General features: G+C 39.2%; 1 protein-coding gene across 1 annotated transcript in view; it reads left to right on the forward strand.

Moving 5' to 3' along the window:
- The window catches only part of LOC128209011 (cytoplasmic dynein 1 heavy chain 1-like), a 63,012-nt gene that overhangs the window by 11,601 nt on the left and 29,597 nt on the right, over positions 1-21,814 (forward strand). Inside the window, 36 exon segments of the mRNA XM_052912808.1 lie at positions 788-943; positions 1,377-1,511; positions 4,801-5,007; positions 5,202-5,285; positions 5,519-5,698; positions 6,891-7,043; positions 7,257-7,403; positions 9,200-9,337; positions 9,886-9,986; positions 10,210-10,513; positions 10,765-11,004; positions 11,198-11,321; positions 11,850-11,995; positions 12,269-12,349; positions 12,351-12,380; positions 12,563-12,772; positions 12,989-13,135; positions 13,419-13,585; positions 13,782-13,955; positions 14,234-14,399; positions 14,672-14,797; positions 14,799-14,858; positions 15,066-15,266; positions 15,392-15,448; positions 15,450-15,512; positions 15,514-15,676; positions 15,933-16,033; positions 16,355-16,511; positions 18,164-18,404; positions 18,614-18,797; positions 18,983-19,195; positions 19,327-19,479; positions 19,676-19,761; positions 20,390-20,546; positions 20,791-21,006; positions 21,391-21,594. Coding sequence (XP_052768768.1) covers positions 788-943; positions 1,377-1,511; positions 4,801-5,007; positions 5,202-5,285; positions 5,519-5,698; positions 6,891-7,043; positions 7,257-7,403; positions 9,200-9,337; positions 9,886-9,986; positions 10,210-10,513; positions 10,765-11,004; positions 11,198-11,321; positions 11,850-11,995; positions 12,269-12,349; positions 12,351-12,380; positions 12,563-12,772; positions 12,989-13,135; positions 13,419-13,585; positions 13,782-13,955; positions 14,234-14,399; positions 14,672-14,797; positions 14,799-14,858; positions 15,066-15,266; positions 15,392-15,448; positions 15,450-15,512; positions 15,514-15,676; positions 15,933-16,033; positions 16,355-16,511; positions 18,164-18,404; positions 18,614-18,797; positions 18,983-19,195; positions 19,327-19,479; positions 19,676-19,761; positions 20,390-20,546; positions 20,791-21,006; positions 21,391-21,594 — 5,472 coding nt within the window.

Raw genomic sequence — 21,814 nt, forward strand, 5'->3', positions numbered from 1 at the left:
AATTCTATTTTTGGCCAAGTTTACATGTACATGTAAATTCAAGTCTAGAGTTAAGGGAGACAATTTGCAAGTCTAGGATTTTGAGAGACAATTTACTTTTTGCTTCTGCAGTTGATTTTGTGAATTACTTTGCCTTGTTCTTGTTGAAAGCCCAAAGGCCATTTTTTAGCTTTAAGTTCTGTAGTTTGCGCATTCATCTTAACAAAAATGGTTGTGAATGTTTAAGTTATGCACTTGGTGTCATTACTGGCCACACCCAGGGTTCACAGGTTTGGTAAACATAAATCTGGAAAGGTTTGAAAATCATTTTGTGTGTTTGTGCATCCATCTCAGCACAATTGATTGTGAATATTTGTTCAAATTGATCAATGTTGTCTTAGGATGCCCTTGACTTTGACCTTTTGACCAACTTTTTTTAACTTTTAAAACTACAGAAATTTTTACTATGAGTACAGTTTTGAAAGCATTTTTTTTGTCAGATGACTTTTACTTGGCACATATTAAAATAGTTCATGCAACTAATCTGCTTACAATACTTTCTGGGCTCAGATGTTGAACGTGCTACGTTTTCAGGTAACTCAAACACAAAACAAACTATATGTCTGTTGCCTTTTACCCATACATACATGCTCTGGATTGATATGACCACAAAAGCCATGCCAGTAGAGCATAGGCCCTTTTGAGCCTCTTGTTTAATTGATCTTTAGACTTTTGATATTTTACCAAACTGATGTTAATTTTCTTCAAAATATTGTTCTGATATGCACTTGTCTGCTGTGCATTACAGATTGAGCGTCAGTTGACAGCATACCTACGTCGTGTGGAGGATGTGCTGGGTAAGGGCTGGGAGAGCCACGTCGAGGGGCAGAAACTGAAGAATGACGGAGACAGCTTCAGAAATAAGCTCAACACACAGGAGCTCTTTGAAGAGTGGGCCAGAAAAGTATGTACATGATTGCAACTTAAATGAAAAGGGCCCAATTTCTAGAAACTTCTTAAGTCCCTTATAACAGGATTAAGCTAATCTCACTTTTTTGTTTCCCTATAATTTGTGTAATCTTTTCATTTTTTTAGAGATGTTAGACTTTAAATAGGAAATATGCTTATGACAATTACAGTTTACAGTTTTTCATTTATTTTGGCCAAGTGAAATAAGCTACGTAAGCCTGTTAAGCTAAGATGTTTTGAGAAATTGGGTCATGATAATTTGCTAATCAATACTCTACTTTGTATCCCTGATACCTACTGATTCCTCGGTTCTTCATTGTTCAAGAGTTACATGAGTAAGTCTTTTTTGATACATAATCAAAAGATATGTTAATCATACATATTTTTAACATGAGTGTGTATCTGTTGATCTCATTGTTTCATCAAAGGTGACCCAGAGACAGCTGCAGGTGTCTGGCAGGATTTTCACCATCACCAGCGTGAAGTCGCGCATCCCGGGCAAACCCAACATACTGAAGCTTGGAGTCAACTTCCAAAAGGACATCATTACACTCTCTAAAGAGGTAAGGGCTATTCCAGTAAAACATATGTCCCACCCCAGGAAGGCACTTTCAAAATGGACCATCCCCCTTCAGAAGTTTATTTGATGAGAAAAGAACCCCCTTTAGAATATTTTCTGAGCAAATTCGGACCCCCTTGAGAAGTTTATTTTTTTATACGTCTATATGCAAAGATTATTTGCAATTACTCTTTTGTAACTCTTTGATCAGGTGAGCTATATAGGACCTTATAGCTCACCCTAGTTTCTAAGCCAATCATCACCCAGAGATTTTCAAATCTCTGCTCGAATAGGTTTCATATAAGATCACATCTGCACCCAATAAGTTAATTATTATAACTAGGTCAACAGACATGGCGCGCGCCAAATGAACTTCGAGCAGCCAATGGGCACGCTGTATACGGCCTTGTTCGATGATTGGCTTAGAAACTAGGGTGAACTATAAGTCGGTTACAGCTCATGTAATGGAAAATAACAAAACTTTTTACTGGGCTTTGCTTGTAATAAATTTTGTTATTTTCCATTAATAAATTTGGTTATTTTCCATTATATGGACTATAACCTACACACCACGGTTCTCTTGTTTCTTCATATGTTGCTATAAGTGCATATTAAGCCACATGAGGCTGAAACTTTCACCCATGTAATTATATACAACCTAAAAATAACTTGTGGTCGAAATGTTAAGGGGACGAAACTTTCGGATTTATAACATTTACGCAATACGTACAAATTATGATTTCTAATAAAATTCTAGACAACTGTTGTCAATTTCAGGGGTCGACACTAACCATTTTTCCAAGGGATCCCGAAGGGACACCAACATTTGAAATCAGGTGTCCCTTCCTGAAATTAGGAGTCCCTTCCACTTTTTACATTTTTTCATTGTTGAGACTGTTTTAATATTAAATTCAACATCCTTTTACTTTTCAATTTGTAATGCAAGTATAAACCACCATAATTATTATACATGTTTTCAGCAGCATGTAATGACAGGTTAGTAGCACTGAATGGCAGTGAGGTATATTTTGGTCTCTAAGTTGGTAGATTGGGTTCAAAAGCGGGAGAATGTCTAAGTCCCTTTTGTTTTCAGTCAAAAACAGAGATGGATACAATGTAAACAAAAACTTGATGTTGTTACTATTTTTAGATTTTTGGAAAATACGCATAAAATACATCATGGTTCAGGGTCTTGTCAAATGTCGGTGCTTTTCATTAAGAAACTGTAGGAATATTACATCTGGCTTGTGAAAACTCAAATCAATATTTAGTAGAGCTGTTGATAAATCAATCAGACTGCCCAACAGTCGTAGTGCATACTGGAAGAGCAGACGACCAAAAATTGTGTATACATGTTAATTTTCGCGCCAAAAAGTCATAAAATTTTATAAATTTATTGAATTAATGAATAAAACCCTGCAAATTTTATTTCTATTATTTTTTATCAAGGCATAAAATATATGTCTTTAAAATTAACAAAGAATATTGATAAGTTGAATGCCAATTAACAAAGAATGCTGAATGTAGGATGCAGTTCTTTTGTGTCGTAAATGTTACTGTAAATACTCAAAGGTCGCATCATATTATATAAAAGGTATCATCAGAGTTGGCATCTTTTTGGGCGGTTCTGACACATAAGCAAAACAATTCCACATAAGTATTTTACCGATAATAAATCTCTGTCAGCTCTGACCTTGTTTAAAATGTAAACAACAAAACGGAAGCGTTAACCTGCATGCGCCTTTGAAATGACCTGTTTATTTATAGATTCATGACGTAACTATAGTCAAATAGTCAGCTATACTTTCGCTTTTGTCCGATAATGATAACTAATAATATTGTTTTGACATGTGCTGTCAAGAAATTTAGGGAGCCCGAATTTAGGTTATAAATTAATTAAATGCTACTTATTTATTGATATTTAGCGTTTATCAGTCAGAAATTTAAGTGTCCCGACGGAATACCGGACTTCGAAGTTCAGGTGTCCCTCCTGAAAAACTGGTGTCCTCGGGATCCCGGGGCCCCGTTAGTGTCGAACACTGCAATTTGGTATACTTACCACGAAAGGTATCCACACATGCGGCGCAACTATTGGTTTCTAGCCAATTTTGTAGGTTGGTCTTCGACCACGACTTTACAAATTCTGGCGCCTCCGCCATCTTGTTGTCAAGGGACGCAACTTCTTCTGATTTCCGGTACCGCGGAACCGACTCGTAATATCGCGAAAATTTGTATCCAAACCAATTCTGTACACGACGTTCGGTAAAATATGTTATATGGATAAAAAAAAACCCGGTATTTCACCATCGGGCAGTGAATATAAATGAGCAGATAGGGTCAGAAGCAAAAAAGAAAATGACGCCCCCCTATAGAAGCGAAATTGGACTTATCACCACCCCCTACAGTAGCAAATTAAGAAAAAGACCTACCCCCTACAGAATTTCTTTATTTTGCCGTCCTGGGGTGGGACATATGTTTAACTGGAATAGCCCTAAAGACATGTTTACTGACCCACTAGACCATAAAACATTACTTTATAGTTTGCTACAGCTATTTCAGACTTATAAATTGGTATTGAACATTGGGGCCCCTGATGGGGTATGCACTGATAGGGGTGGCCCCACCCACAAATTTAGCACAGCTCTGCTTTGAAAGGTGCAAATTCTAGCACACTTCAGTAGCATCATTTTTCAGAAATGCTTATATAATTCCATTAACACTGTTCTCAAAATATATGAAGTTAAGAATATAATTAGATACTGGGGGGTTAACGTGCATTCATTATTTTTTGCTTAAATACATATTTTATTTTTTTCTATTTTCCATAGTCGAATGTTTCAATGCTCTGTAGCTTTTATTTATTTATCGATCAGTTAATGATGAATTGGAACAATATGCATTGCAGGCCTTTTGTTCAAGGTTGTTTATGTTGAAACTCTTCAGAGACCTCAACATTTATTCAGGAAAGCTCTTTCAAATCATGTTTAATGGGGACATTCAAAGTTTTCGCTTTTCGCTTGTAAAGCTAATTATCATTGGTTAATCAAACACTGCTTTAAGTGTCCATGTCAAGAATGGGTATTGAGTTTTCAGAAAAACTAATAGCATGGGTAAAATAGTCTAGGGCCCAACTTCAATTGCTATTCAAAATATTGGCTCATACATGCCTGTATTGAGTAATTTGCCTTCTTTTTTCATTAGAAAATTGGTTATAAATAGTTGCTTTATGATGCAAAATACTTAATTGAAAATTCAAATCAAGATTTACTTTAACTTTGCAAAATCTTACTCAGGTGCGTAATATGAAGTGGCTGGGATTCCGTGTGCCATTGGCAATCGTGAACAAGGCCCACCAGGCTAACCAGCTTTACCCATTTGCAATGTCGCTGTTTGAGAGCGTGCGCACGTACCAGCAGACCCTGGAGAAGGTGGATGAGCGGCCGTCCATTCACCTCCTGGTGGCTGGGCTACACAAGGAGGTCCAGAATCTCATTGCAGAGGTAAGGCATGCTCTCACCTGTTTAAAATATTCACTAAATACTTGAACTTCATTTAGTTGTCATGAAAGATTATCTTTCACTGTCGTCTTTGTTCAATTGAGAAATTTAGCTGAAGATCATTTACTGAGTAAAAGCAGTTTAGGTCAAAGATGGCCATTTAAATACAATCAATTGATTTGTCATTCATATTTCAGGGTGTCCAACTGGTGTGGGAATCGTACAAGCTAGATCCATATGTACAGAGACTGGCGGATTCCTTGATCAACTTTCAGGAGAAGGTGGGATTTTTGTAGTTTTATTATTATTTGAATTTATAAATGTGGGAACAGGAAATGGCAAAATGATTTGCGGGACGGTTTAGATTCCAGAAGGTTATAGCTTGTAAATGTTTCTAAACTTAAAATAATATCTAATTAATAAAATTATGATGCAGAAAAGCCAAAGAAGCTTAGACCTGTGTATGAATCTTCATTATATTTATGGAACTTAACCATTAATTTCCATATCCCAGGTTGATGAGTTGCTATCGATGGAGCAGGAGATAGACTTGGAGGTGAAGTCGCTGGAGACATGCTCGTACAGCTCCACCACGTTCAGGGAGATTTTGGCCAAGATACAGAAGGCCGTGGACAATCTCTCTCTACACTCCTACTCCAACCTCCCACAGTGGGTCGCAAAGCTTGATGAAGAGGTACGTGCAAACAAATAATCATGTTATTGAATGGAAAATTATATATTCAAACTCTGAAGGTATACACTTCTGATGTAAATATAAATATATTCATAACTTTATTATGCCCCCTTTTGAAAAAAGTGGGGTATATTGTTTTGCACATGTCGGTCGGTCGGTCGGTCGGTCGGTCTGTCTGTCGGTCGGTCGGAATACCAAATGGTTTCCGATCAATAACTTGAGAACGCTTTGACCGAGGGACCTCATACTTGGTATGTGTATTGGTCATCACCAGCAGATGAACCCTATTGATTTTGAGGTCAGTGGGTCAAAGGTCAAGGTCAGTGTGACCTTTACATGAAAAACGGTTTCCGATCAATAACTTGAGAACGCTTTGACCCAGGAACCTCATACTTGGTAGGTGTATTGGTCATGACCAGCAGATGAACCCTATTGATTTTGAGGTCAGTGGGTCAAAGGTCAAGGTCAGTGTGACCTTAACATGAAAAACGGTTTCCGATCAATAACTTGAGAACGCTTTGACCCAGGGACCTCATACTAGGTAGGCTTATTGGTCATGACCAGCAGATGAACCCTATTGATTTTGAGGTCAGTGGGTCAAAGGTCAAGGTCAGTGTGACTGTAAGCTGAAAAAAGGTTTTCTGATTGTCCATATTTTATTTTCTTATATAGTAGACAGTAGAAATTTATATGTCACTAAATGCATGAGTTGAAGTATCAGTTTTCAGTAAACATCTAGTTTAATTATGCCCCCCTTCGAAGCAGAGGGGTTATATAATTGCTTTGCACATGTCGGTCGGTCTGTTGGAAGACCAAAGCTTGTCCGAGTGATAACTCAACAATTCCCGGACCTATGGTCATCAAACTTGACATGAAGATTAGGTATGACCAGTAGATGACCTGCCTCATATGCATCCAATGACAAATCAGCTGTCATTTCAGTCCATGCATATTTCATTCAATTGTCCAAATATTTCTGGCAACTTGGCGCTCAGGGGGCATAATGTTTGACAAACATCTCTTGTTTTAGTTCTTTTGCATTAGTATTTTATCTAGAAAATGATGTTATATATGATTTTCAAAAATTGTTTGTTAAAAGGTTATAAAAGCATAGACCCAACTATCCGTACACACATTATGCAGATTTGTTTGGTAACTATGGACTATCCTAAATTCTTCCATGTGTCACCAGGTGGAGAAGCGTTTGGCTGAGCGGCTGGAGGTGGCCCTGAATGCCTGGAACAAATGTCTGCTGGGGAAGAAGGAAGACCAAGTGGATTACAGCATGGACACAGATGCCCCCACCCAACCCACACAGAAACTAGGCGGGGAACCTAACATCAAGGTGCCATTATTACAAGCATTATATGGTCATTTTAAAAAACAACAACATGCATTTCGTAAACAATCATGTCGACATTTGTTTGTACATGAAGTCATAGAATTTTTTTTTAATAATTACAAACAAAGGCAATCAGCATATACGTGTTGAACACTCATGATTGAACCCTTTTCAGTTAATTTTGATGTATAACCTTCAGTGGTACATCTATTTCAGACCTTTGTCCATGAGTTGCGCATCACAAACCAGCTAATCTACGTGAACCCACCAGTGGAGGAGGCTCGTGTGAACATCATGCAGGAGCTGTTCAGCTGGGAGGCCATCATTGCCAGCCTGCCCCGCATCAAACACTCGCGATACCAGGTAGAGTAAACATGACTCGCGATACCAGGTAGGGTAAACATGACTCGCGATACCAGGTGGGGTAAACATGACTCGCGATACCAGGTAGAGTAAACATGACTCGCGATACCAGGTAGGGTAAACATGACTCGCGATACCAGGTGGGGTAAACGTGACTCGCGATACCAGGTAGAGTAAACATGACTCGCGATACCAGGTAGGGTAAACGTGACTCGCCATACCAGGTGGGGTAAACGTGACTCGCGATACCAGGTGGGGTAAACATGACTCGCGATACCAGGTGGGGTAAACATGACTCGCGATACCAGGTGGGGTAAACATGACTCGCGATACCAGGTGGGGTAAACATGACTCGCGATACCATGTGGGGTAAACATGACTCGCGATACCAGGTGGGGTAAACGTGACTCGCGATACCAGGTGGGGTAAACGTGACTCGCGATACCAGGTGGGGTAAACGTGACTCGCGATACCAGGTGGGGTAAACGTGACTCGCGATACCAGGTGGGGTAAACAGTAGGGTAAACGTGACTCGCGATACCAGGTGGGGTAAACGTGACTCGCGATACCAGGTGGGGTAAACGTGACTCGCGATACCAGGTTGGGTAAACGTGACTCGCGATACCAGGTGGGGTAAACGTGACTCGCGATACCAGGTGGGGTAAACGTGACTGGCGATACCAGGTGGGGTAAACGTGACTCGCGAGACTCGCGATACCAGGTGGGGTAAACATGACTCGCGATACCAGGTGCGGTAAACATGACTCGCGATACCAGGTGGGGTAAACATGACTCGCGATACCAGGTGCGGTAAACGTGACTCGCGATACCAGGTGCGGTAAACGTGACTCGCGATACCAGGTGGGGTAAACGTTACTCGCGATAACAGGTGGGGTAAACGTGACTCGCGATACCAGGTGGGGTAAACGTGACTCGCGATACCAGTTGGGGTAAACGTGACTCGCGATACCAGGTGGGGTAAACGTGACTCGCGATACCAGTTGGGGTAAACGTGACTCGCGATACCAGGTGGGGTAAACGTGACTCGCGATACCAGTTGGGGTAAACGTGACTCGCGATACCAGGTGGGGTAAACGTGACTCGCGATACCAGTTGGGGTAAACGTGACTCGCGATACCAGGTGGGGTAAACGTGACTCGCGATACCAGGTGGGGTAAACGTGACTCGCGATACCAGGTGGGGTAAACGTGACTCGCGATACCAGGTGGGGTAAACGTGACTCGCGATACCAGGTGGGGTAAACGTGACTCGCGATACCAGGTGGGGTAAACGTGACTCGCGATACCAGGTGGGGTAAACATGACTCGCGATACCAGGTGGGGTAAACATGACTTTGGATAGTTGTTGGATGTATACAGTACCGTTATAAGAGTTTTAGAATTTCATTGATCTTCAATTAGAATTTCATTGATCTTCAATTTTGTATATTTATTTCACAAAGGCCACAGGCCCACCACAAAATATAATAGAACAGCAAAACTTAAATATATTGTAACAGTTTGTTTTCAATAAATTTATCTGATAACAATGATACAAATTCACATAAGAAATTTTGAACTGAATGGTTGTGTTCAACAAAGATGATGGAATGGAACAATAATAATTTGATTTATCAACAACCAGGCATATGGCACCTGTATCTATTGTAAGTAGAGATATAAAAATGCTTCTTGGAGGCAACTGTAAGCATTGTAGATTTGGAACAACAGTCAAGGTATATGTTTATCACTGGTAGTTTTAATGCACACTTAATCATGGATAAACCCATTTTACAGGTTGGTCTGGATGTAGAGTCCGAGTCATCTATGACATACAAGAACTTGTTGACAAAGCTGCCAAGCGGTATGAAGGTGGTGGAAGAGTCGTACGCCGCCATACAAAAGACAGTCAAGGAGCTGGAGGACTACATTATGGTACATAAAGTGTTTTATCGGAATGTTTATTTAAGTTTAAACTAAAAGACCAATATATGGAATGCTGCATACATGCACATGGATTATTAGGGGTCATGTCCGGGTTGACACTTGTCATGCAACTGGGGATTTTTTTAAATAACCTTGCACAGATATACAGCACACAAAAGTGACTGCCTGTCAATGTGCAAGACCCACTTCCCTACCTCAAAGGTCAAGGTCACACTTACAGTTTATTCATTATGGATTGTTGCATATATGCAAATAAAGTATAGGTGGTTGTGTCAGGACACTTTCTTTGTCATGCAAGGGGGGGATTTAAAAAAAATAACATTGCATAGTGGTTTGGTACTTAATAACATGAAGGCAACACATTAAAAAGACACAATTCTGAGTATTAGTTTACATCTTTACATCTTTATTAGTTATTATCTAAATAAACATTTTATTTAGTTTCAAAATCTGTGATTTTTCAATCATAAGAACAAACCATCCCAGGAAGTAATCAAATGGGACAAGTTTCTATGTGTACTTTCATCCATTATCAGGTTTGGTTGCGCTACCAGGCTCTATGGGATCTGACCCCTGATGGCCTATACAACCGTATGGGAGACCTTGCCTCATGGATGAGAACCTTGGAGCAGATCAAGTTAGTATATCACATGTTTGTCTGTATGGGAGGCAATGTAGGTTCTTTCATCAATTTTCATTCATTCAGTAATTTGCATATATACCTCATGTCAGACAAACTAATTCTGAAAAGCATTGCTACTTGTCCAACAAGTGTTCATGGAATGTTGCATATATGCTTCACAATGAAAAAAGTAATTATATTTAAACTTTATTAAAACACCATTATCCTCCATTTTCAGATCAGCTAGGAAGACATTTGACACGTCAGAGTCACAGAAAGAAATTGGTCCAATTGTTGTGCAGTTCAGCAAAGTGCAGTCCAAGGTCTCCCTCAAGTATGACTCGTGGCACAAGGAAGTGCTGAGCAGGTTCGGAAACATGCTGAGTAATGAGATGACGGAGTTCCATGTCCACATCCAGAAGTCGCGCTCCGACCTTGAGCAGCAATCCATTGACACAGCAAACACGTCGGAGGCTGTCGTGCTCATCACCCAGGTGCAGGCCCTAAAACGCCAGATGAAGACCTGGGAAAAACAAGTTGATGTGAGTATTCACTTGCAAATTATACTTTAACCTGATAATTGTTTCTCTGCCCTACAGTGAGTAAAAAAGAGGTGCTGGATGTACGTTACCCTTTCGATTGTATTTTATGTATTTGTTATAGAAAACCTTATAATATGAAATTCCAATTGATATACCTAAATGTTATCATGTAAATTTACTCACACATTAAGGATTCTGATTTGATTCATGTACATACTGCATAACTATGATGTACATGTATCTCCTGACAGATGTACAAGGAAGGCCAGCGTATTCTGGAGCGTCAGAGGTTCCAGTTCCCAACTAACTGGCTGTACAGTGACAACATAGAGGGCGAGTGGGGTGCTTTCACTGACATCATGAAGCGCAAGGACGGCTCTATTCAGACACAGGTCGCCAGTCTACAGATGAAGATCGTCTCTGAGGATAAGATTGTTGAGGGCAAGACCTCCGATCTCCTCGTTGATTGGGAGAAGGATAAGCCTGTCGGTGTAAGTCCGTCATAGGTTATTTGATACAAGAAGTCAAAATTCAATAAGTTCATGTGCAGTTAACATAATTATGCAATTATCAATATTGTAAACCAAATCATTTTATCAGCTGACTTACAATATTTATACTTACATTTGTGTTAAATAAAAGAGTTGAATAAATATGATAAATAACCTTTTTCAATCATGACAGGGTGAGCTGCCCCCGGATGAGGCCCTGAAGGCCATTACCATCTTTGAAGGGAAGTTCTCGAGGCTGAAGGAGGAAAGAGAGAATGTATCCAAGGCAAAAGAGGCCCTGGAACTGGCTGAACCAGGTAGAAAATCTTAAATAGATCAAAGGGATTTGAAATAAAAGCAATTAGCAAGTAGAATTGTGATTCAGGTTGAACATTCAAACAAGTGGACAAGTGGAAGAGATTGTAGCTTTCCAATTTAGAATTGTAGTATACATGTAGGAACTAGTACAGTGATTGAATAGTTGTTGGAAATTGATTGTTTGCGGGGGAATGCCTCTGAAGTCCCTGATAATTGATTCTGGTTTAAAAAAATTGGATAGTGCCTAACAGTATAAATATATAAAATATATACGATAATATTACAATAATTGGTTACTTTTTATTGGGATATTAATTTCATGCATTCTGGATGATTCAGTTTCAAATATGAAGTCAATGGTTGATCAAAATGACATCTCAGATTGTTGATGATAATCTATTATGATGTTTGTCTGATCTCCAACGGCCTGGCACTTACGTACTCTGCATCAATCTCATCTTTCCTTTAGTATTATCTGTTTTATTCCTTTATCTCGTCATTGACTTCCATGTTAATCTGCCAAAAAGGTCAGTTGAGCATGAGTGAAGAGCGTGTACAGGTGTCCCTGGAGGAACTGCAGGATCTGAAGGGAGTATGGACCGAGCTTGGCAAGATCTGGGACCAGATCTATGAACTCAAGGACAAACCATGGCTCTCTGTGCAACCTAGAAAGGTACATGAACATGTCTGTACTGTTTAGAGGCTGAGAAAACTGTGGAAGAGATCAAATATATAGAATTTTATTTTGTAACAAGTAAGCAACTTTTTCTGCCCATATTCTGAAAGAAATTATATATGTTCAATAAACATGGCATGCTGGTGTAAGTGAATCTACTTTTGGTTGTCTTTTTTAGCAGAAATATATTTGAGGGATTGTGAACTAAACTAAAGGTCATGTTTTTTTTGTTCCTATACATGTAGCTTCAGTGTTTGTTTTCTTTTGCAGATTCGACAAAGCATTGATGGTCTGCTGAACCAAATGAAGGAGCTACCAGCCAGACTGAGAGCCTATTCCTCGTACGAAGTTTGTAAAACGACTGCTGCAAGGATTTGCCAAGGTACACACTCGGCTTTCTTGGCTATTAATCCTTTAATGAACTTTTGAATGAAGAGCTGCAACTGTTGAGTCCTTGTGTTGATGTAAAGGTTTTTGAAATTATGAGCTTTGTACTAGATTCATATATTTTATTTAAGAAACTTGTGCAAATATCAAGGCATGTAAATATACTTTCCATACCAGGTGAACATGCTGATTGTTGAGTTGAAGTCTGAGGCGTTGAAAGAGCGCCACTGGAAGCAGTTGACGAGGAGACTTGGGGTGAAGTGGGTTTTGTCTGAACTCACCCTGGGGCACGTGTGGGACATTGACCTGCTGAAAAATGAGCACATTGTTAAGGACATCATCCTTGTGGCTCAGGGAGAAATGGCTCTAGAGGAGTTCCTAAAACAAGTAAGTGGGGACTCTGATGTTTTAAAGAGAGAATTTAGACTGTGTTGATGTATGTGAATTAATGAAAGATATATTATGTTAGTTTATTGGATTCTAAAGAGTTGTCAGTTATGCACAGTATTTAGATATATTTAATCCAGCTCTTAACTTTCTGTTTGTATCCTGCTTTTGCCCAAAATGTAATGTACCGAACAATATGTCCCATTTTATTTGTAGGTGAGTGAGACGTGGCGAGCGTATGAGCTGGACATGATTAGTTACCAGGGTCGGTGCCGTCTGATTCGGGGCTGGGACGACCTCTTCAACAAGGTCAAGGAACACATCAACTCTGTAATGGCCATGAAACTCTCCCCTTACTACAAGGTAGGTATCCGTGTAAAAAGTGTAGTGATTTATGTAATGATGCAAATGTGTGGTACAATAACGCAACAAATGTCTAGTTAATACAACTTCAATACTTCAAAATTGCTTTTAACTATGTATGTCTTCCTATTAGTTACTTTAAAACATTTTATTACTGTTCACTTTCCCATTTTTAAAGATAATGAAATTGGAAGTTGTTGGGATTGATTTTACCACTAAAAGTTCAAGGTTTGGGTTTCAGTCTCATAGGGAATGCATTTCAAACATTCTTTTGCTCTTTCAGCAATTTGAGGAAGATGCCCTGTCATGGGAGGACAAGCTGAACCGTATCAACGCACTGTTTGATGTGTGGATAGATGTACAGAGACGCTGGGTGTACCTGGAGGGCATCTTCACGGGCAGTGCAGACATACAGCACCTCCTGCCTGTAGAGACCCAGAGATTCCAGGGGTAAGGATGCCCATTGGCTTTGTACAAAATAGATTATAATGGTTTCCAAAGGTTGTTATTTGCTTTATGAATGTCTAGTTAAGTGTGGGCAAGGAATGACATGAATTCTGCAGTTTTTATGTAAATTTTGAGAAACTAGAAATATTTGACTGATTGCCTGAATGTGTGATTTGCAATGATGTCATTATTTTTCCAGTGTGAGTACAGAGTTCTTGGCCCTGATGAAGAAGGTGGCCAAGTCACCGCTGGTGATGGACGTCCTAAACATCCCAAACAGTCAGAGACAGCTGGAGAGGCTGGCCGACCTGTTGGGCAAGATCCAGAAGGCTCTGGGAGAGTACTTGGAGAGGGAGAGAGCCTCATTCCCCAGGTACTGTTAAATGCCCAAAAGAGTATTTCAGAAACATTGCAAGACTTTATTACAGATACTAAACTCAATAAAAGGCCACATGTGAAAATGTTGAAACGCTTTGAAGAGAATATCTCAAATCTTTATTGATGGTTAGGTTTACCCATTGCATATATTTGAATGTTATTTTGATAACTACAAACTGTATGTTAGAATCCATGACACCATATCAAACTTAATGTCAAGCATTGCCCTAGTCCAAGATTGAACATGTTATACATTCTCTTATTTGTTTGCAGGTTCTACTTTGTTGGAGACGAGGACCTGCTGGAGATCATAGGAAACAGTAAGAATGTGGCACGCCTACAGAAGCACTTCAAGAAGATGTTTGCCGGGGTGGCCACCATTACACTGAACGATGACAACTCCCAAGTCCTGGGGCTGCTCTCCAAGGAGGGGGAGGAGGTCAGTGCCAAATCTTATAACATGGATTTGAAATGGAAAATTTTCTTATTATAAATACAAGTAAAATCTGTTTATTATTGAGATGTCTTCATAATTAAGACGCATTCACCTTAGCACTGCCAATTAAGGTATCTGTTTTTGGTATTCTAATATTCTTATTTAAGTATTTAAACACTATAAGTATGTACATATGTACTGCATTTTCATCCTGTCAAAGTGTCTGTTATTGCAATATAAAGTGATGAAGAAACTTTCGGCCTTTGTTCCCATAGGTTGTGTTTGCCACACCAGTGTCCATAACCAAAAACCCGAAAATCAATGAATGGCTGACCTGTGTGGAGAAGGAGATGAGAGTCACTCTAGCCAAGCTGCTTGCTGATTCCGTGAAGGACGTGACCTGCCTTCAAGTCTGGCAAGATTGACTCGCAGCAGTACCTCAACTGGGTGGACAAATACCAGGTACAATTTGAAAGGTCTGAAAGGATAATCTGGTGTTGTAGCTTGAAGCATGAGAAATAAGAAATTAATAGAAGTAATGGGAATGATAAAGGAAATACATAATTATGTTCTTGGGTACACCAATTTAAAACTGTAGATGTAAAGATTATGGTAAATGACTGTGGAGAAAATTCAGTGAAATTAACTTGTTTGTCCACCACGTAACAGGCCCAGCTTGTGGTGTTAGCGTCCCAGATCTCTTGGTCGGAGAGTGTGGATGGTGCACTGACATTGGTGGCAGGAAAGGGCGGGTCAGACATGGGACCTGTACAGGAAGTGCTCTCCACTGTGGAGTCCACACTCAATATCCTGGCAGACTCCGTGCTTCATGAACAGCCTCCAGTACGCAGGAAGAAACTTGAGCACCTGGTAAGTGAAAAGATTTTTTTTTAGAAGATTTTGTAATACTGAAATGGATTTTCATTTCATTGTTGCATAGCTAAAAGAATTTTCAATAAACAGTTGATGATTTAACATTGAATACTTCCAAATAGATCACCGAGCTGGTTCACCAGAGGGACGTGACAAGGACCATGATCACAGACAAGATCAACAGCCCCAAGTCAGTTTGACTGGCTGTGCCAGATGAGGTTCTACTTCGACCCCAAGAACTCAGGATGTGCTCCAACAACTGTCCATCCAGATGGCCAACGCCAAGTTCAACTATGGGTTTGAGTATTTGGGTGTGCAGGACAAGCTGGTACAGACGCCACTCACAGACAGGTGCTACCTTACACTCACACAGGCACTTGAGGCCAGGCTTGGGGGATCGCCATTTGGTAGGTGGATGAGCCTTTTGCTAAGGCCTTTCTTATAAAATGTTCAAGGCTGATTTTCATTCTTATAGTTAAATGGAATAGTCACTCAATTTTGAAATTTTAAATGTCACTATTGTGAAAATTAAAGGATAATGGAAAGTGGTGAAAATTGTATTCAAGGCTCTTTTATTGATGGTTTTAATTTGGTCATTAGATCATACGATGAAAATACTTGTTTCATTATGACTTTGTTAATGTGTTGTATTTTTGCTTTTAGGTCCTGCTGGTACAGGCAAGACTGAGTCTGTTAAGGCCCTGGGTAATCAGCTAGGAAGATTTGTCCTTGTTTTCAACTGTGACGAGACATTCGACTTCCAGGTAAAACTGGACACAAATCCATATAAACCATGACAAACTCACATGAGTCTTACTATGAGATACCCCCACATAGTTTCCTGTGAAAAATGGCATGATGTGACATGTTTTTAAGATTAAAACTAGGACCTACTTCTGCTTGTCTTCTACCACGTGAATTATAATGTAGTTGAAAGTCAAAGGGACAAAGATTAGTTCAATTGTGAATAGTAGTCATTTATTAATCTGACATTTCAAATTAGAGCATTTGTTATGATTACAAACTTCGGTAATTTCATATTAACACACAAAATATTCAAACACTGTGTGACCATGCAATTCCAGGCAATGGGTCGTATCTTCGTGGGTCTGTGCCAGGTGGGTGCATGGGGCTGTTTTGACGAGTTTAACCGTCTGGAGGAGCGCATGTTGTCTGCCTGCTCTCAGCAGATACAGACCATCCAGGAGGCCCTCAAGGACATGGCTGGCCGCAAGGACAAAGGTGGGTGGAGATTCGTGTACATGTCAGCTTTGTGCTGCTTGAATTTTTGGGATAAATAAGATTTTTATGGTGTCTGGTTAAATTTTTTTTAGGCTGAGTAGCACTGTGTACTAAATTTTAACTGTACTTTAATTCATTACTAACCATCAACTTTACACATAATGATTGTCAAATTAAAAGTAGTATTTATATGTCATTGTAAAAAGATTTATGAAAATGGTGTTTGGATTTGTGAAGTGAAGCTTAAATGATTTGTTTGTGCTTGCTTTTGGAATGCTCAGATGGCAAAAGAAAGAAGGGTAGGAGTTGTTGTTTGTACTAACACCACCAATTTGTTCAATGTCATGTGTTGTAACCTTGTTTTATGTATTTTGCAGTACAGTTGGGTTTATTACTATGTAATAACTAATGCACACTTGTTCATTCTTCTTTTCACAGCCAAAATGTTCACACCACTCCACTCTGTTGTTGTACATGTTAGAGCAATATTTTTTCTGTATAGTATCATTTCAGTGTGTTCGTAGAATTTTCTGTGTATGTCTCAAGTTTACTTTATTCTTATAATAGTAACTTATTTCAGTGTTGAAATATCAAGTTTTTCATGTGTTTATTGAATATTGTTGTACTTCATACATGTATAAATGAGCTTAATCAATTCCTTAAGTTAACAAAAGCATACATTACTGTCAGTTTCAGTTTTTAGCTCTTCCGAAAAAAGAATCTAGGAATTATTATAGCCTTGGTGTGTTTGACATGGTTCAACTCAGAAGTCGTTCAAGATATTTAAAAAGACTTGGTATATAGGTTGCCAGAGATTATATGCACATGTATGGCCAAAACCATATTTTGAGCTGTTATAAATGTTGAGTTATATGCCCCTTTTTTGGGCTAAAAACAAAATAACAGCGTAAGCATGCACTCCAGGGCTACCCTTGTTAAACAAACATTTGGACGTCCAGGGTTCGACATTAAGGCCCAAACTAGGCCACTTAGGGTAGCTATGTCTGAGGCTTGAGAACTTTTTTTAATGTTTTTTTTTCTTCTCTTTTTTTGGATAGCTATTATCAAATTTCAATTATTTAAGGTGCATTGAGGTTAAAATACCAAACAATATCTAGAATTAAAGATCATTACAATTTATTCTGATTTGGTTGTTCACATTGTGCTTAGCAGATGACAGAAACATTTTAAACAATGAACTTATTCATACTTAATTTTATCTGTATATTATTATTACAAAATGATAGAAATCACTCTTAAATTTATGCTAAATGCATGCAAATGTTTATTGAAAATTGTGAATAAGAGGTAATGGTACTCTTAATCTAAGTATGACTTTATATGTTATTTTATTTTTTATTATTTTTATTTAACATCTTTTGGTATGATGAATTAAACACTAAGGTCTAGTTTGGTTTAGGTCATGTCTGGTAGGTTTTCAAAGTTACTGGACCACTGTTCCAGCTCTCAATAAAGTTAACATGGAATCCTAACATCATTATTTTTATCAGTTTTCAAAATATGACTGGCCAGTATAACTGACTTCCATTGCCAGGGTAAAAACACTTTTATTGTACATGAAAGGAATATTTTAAATCTCACCAAGGTAAAAGTAAATGCTTAACATTTCCTGCACTTTCCTTATTCTGCAGGCCAGCCAATGGTGATTGACCTGATCGGGAAGCAAGTGAAGGTGAACCCTGACATGGCCATCTTTATCACAATGAACCCAGGCTATGCTGGTCGCTCCAACCTACCTGACAATCTGAAGAAACTGTTCCGCAGTCTGGCCATGACCCAACCTGACAGACAGCTCATTGCCCAAGTGATGCTGTACTCACAGGGATTCCGCACTGCAGAGAAACTCTCCAACAAGATTGTACCCTTCTTTGTGTAAGTATTGTTACAGTAGCATAGTCTTGGACGTTTTTAAGTTCTTGTAGATTTAAGTGTTTAGTGATTCGAACAGCATTTTTTCAGGCTTAATAAGATTTTGGGTAAATTATACTTCCTTGTTGTTAAAAATAGAAGTGAAATGAACATGTGTGTCGCGTTTTAATTAAAATAATATCAATAACTGGAATCTCACATTCCTCTTGCAGGTTGTGCCATGAGCAATTGTCACCCCAGTCCCACTACGACTTTGGTCTGCGAGCCCTTAAGTCAGTGCTTGTCTCTGCTGGACATGTGAAGAGAGACCACATAAAGAGAAAGAAAGAGGAACTCGAGGAGAAGGGACAGACTGTTGAAGAGACACACATTGCTGAAAACCTACCTGAACAAGAGGTCTGATAATTAAAGAAATCCAATTGTGTTGCTATTATTGTTCACTGTGAAAATGAATACATAGGAACTGTTGGTGAAAAAAGAGTTACATTCTTGTTTCAGTGCTTGAAATGATGTAAAATTATAAACAATATTCTGTGGGATGTTCAGAGTTAAACCTGTTCATTGTCTATCCCCTTACCCAGATCCTGATCCAGTCTGTGATGGAGACAGTGGTTCCCAAACTGGTTGCGGAGGACATCCCACTGCTGCACAGCTTGCTGTCCGACGTGTTCCCAGGTGTCGAGTACACTCCCGCCATCATGGCCGACCTCCGACGCGAGGTGAAGAAGGTCTGTGAAGAGATGTTCCTCGTGTATGGGGAAGGAGATGAGATGGGAACACTCTGGGTCGACAAAGTAGGTAGCAATTACTACAAAAATGAGCATTTCATACTAAATGTACATGTTTGTTGTAGGATTGCGAAGTCGGTGAGGTTTGATAGCCATCTTGATGTAGAAACACCTTTAACATATATGTTTTGCTGCAGGTATTACAGCTGTACCAGATCACACAGTTACACCACGGTCTGATGATGGTGGGCCCCAGTGGATCCGGGAAAACGATGGCCTGGCGTGTACTTCTGAAGGCCCTGGAGAGGCTGGAGGGCACAGAAGGAGTTTCCCATGTCATAGATCCAAAGGTACAATTTGAGAAAATCGAGTGTAGCAATTGCCACTGTCTAGCTTAATGCAGAAATGAAAATGCTTTCGCTTTGGTAGAAGATAGATCTTCGTTTGCACATTTTTCTTGAAAGGCATTGCAATGAGGTTTTAATTAAAGTTTCTACTGAACTTTTGCATGATTAAGACTTGCTAAGTTTATGCACTATTTTTCAGTCAATCTCCAAGGCTGCACTGTACGGAAGTATGGATCCAAATACCAGAGAATGGACTGATGGTCTTTTCACTCATACACTGCGAAAGTAGGTTTATTTTTAGAAATTAATTTCTGAAAAATTCTTGGAAAATCTTTCAAACAAGAAACAAGAATTGTAAATAAATAACTGCATACGTAACATATTCATTCCCCAACAAACAAGATTTCAAGTATTCTGAAAACCATTGGTCAGACAGACATGGCTGGCAAATTTTGATCCGGTCCGACAATTAGTGAACAGAAATCAGTCCTACTGTCCAGTTTTAATTCTTTGATAACCAGGTTTTAGCATTAAGGCCCACCCAGTAAATGTGTTTTAGCATAAATGCGTTAAAAAAAATGTGCTGCTTGCTTTCGACATTGCCCGTTGAAAAAATAATCCCTTTGCTTGTAATATACCGCCAGTTGTCAACACAGCAAACATGGCGTTGTTTGTATTTAATGAAGGTGCCAAGCAAGACAAAAAAAGAAATTATCAGCGATTGTTTGTATTACTCAAATGAAAAATGTTTTCTTTATTTTTATTCCATCTGTTTTGGTCGGACAGATTTTCTTTTGGTCTGACAGATTTTTGTGTTTTCAAACCAAACGTCTGACATTTTGTTAACTTTCAGGAAGTCTGCACTCTGATACTTGGTACACATAACAACCATGTAAATGTCTTAATATTTCAGGATCATAGACAATGTTCGTGGGGAGCTCCAGAAGCGTCAGTGGATTATATTTGATGGTGACGTGGACCCTGAGTGGGTGGAGAATTTGAATACTGTCCTCGACGAGAGCAGGCTGCTCACCCTTCCCAACGGAGAACGTCTAGGAATCCCACCAAATGTGAGTGAAGTGCAAGGGATTAATAAAGAAAAATTCACAGAAAACATTGTTATTCAATCTAGTTATAATAAAAAAAATCCCATATTATTGCCATATAAAACTTGGTTAATCTGCAAAATCTGGTTTATGAGGGTAGAAGTTACCAGTACATTAGCACCCTTCTTACATGTGATCATATTATGAGTAAAAATTATCAAGTCTTTGTATGTACAACACTAACAGAACCTATTGCTCCATAATTCAGGTGCGGGTCATGTTCGAGGTGCAGGACCTGCGATACGCGACACTGGCCACAGTTAGTCGTTGCGGTATGGTGTGGTTCAGCGAGGATGTACTCTCTGTAGAGATGGTGTTTGAGAACTACTTGCTCCGGCTTCGCAACATACCCCTGGAGGATGAAGACATGGAGTACAAGCCGACCGGGAAACAGGAAGAGGAGATCATCTCACCGAATATGCAGGTGGGTGGAATTGAATCAGTTTATGCAGAAGAAATTTGCAAATAATGAAATGAACAGGCTGGAAGGAATATCTAATGGACCAAGCAGTTCTGTTCTCTTCAATGCCATAAAGAACAACCTTGTTTAACTGGACTTTCTGTAGGCGCAGAATAGATCTCAACTGCCATTCGGCTGATACACAACGTGCAGATTACATCCGTGTGATTCTCCAGTGGAAAATGTCTGCCTTAAATGGAAGTTTTGCCTTTTGAATTTTGTTATCTCTATTATTTAGTCCTCACTTGTGCTTAAAAATCATTTGAAATTGAAGATGGTTGATGTCATCAGCTTAGGATGTTCTGGTGTTCAGCCTAGTTGTTTACCACTTCTATTCTACACATACAGGTCCAGAAGGACTGTGCAGTTGCGCTAAGCACAGACCTAACGTCGGATGGGCTGGTGAACCGATGCCTGGAGTTTGCCGTGTCACTAGAGCACATTATGGACTTCACAAGACTCAGAGCCCTCAACTCCCTCTTCTCCATGCTGAACCAGGGGGTTAGGAACATCCTTACATACAACAGTGGACACCCTGACTTCCCTATGTCGGTAAGTGTGCTTAATATAAGATTGGTTCCTTTCTACAATGAAAAGAAGAGTTATAGAAATATATCTTGATTGTTTGATTTTTATGTGATCAGTGCAAGAGCTTCAACAAAATATTTTAACTTAAAAAAAAAACACTAGAAAAATGTATTTGACATACCAGGGTTGTGCCTAAACATCATAAATATTTGTTGTTATGAACAAAGTTAAATTGGGATTTGAT

The sequence above is a fragment of the Mya arenaria genome, chromosome 11 (assembly GCF_026914265.1).
Source record: "Mya arenaria isolate MELC-2E11 chromosome 11, ASM2691426v1".
In the NCBI taxonomy this organism is placed as follows: Eukaryota; Metazoa; Mollusca; class Bivalvia; order Myida; family Myidae; genus Mya; species Mya arenaria.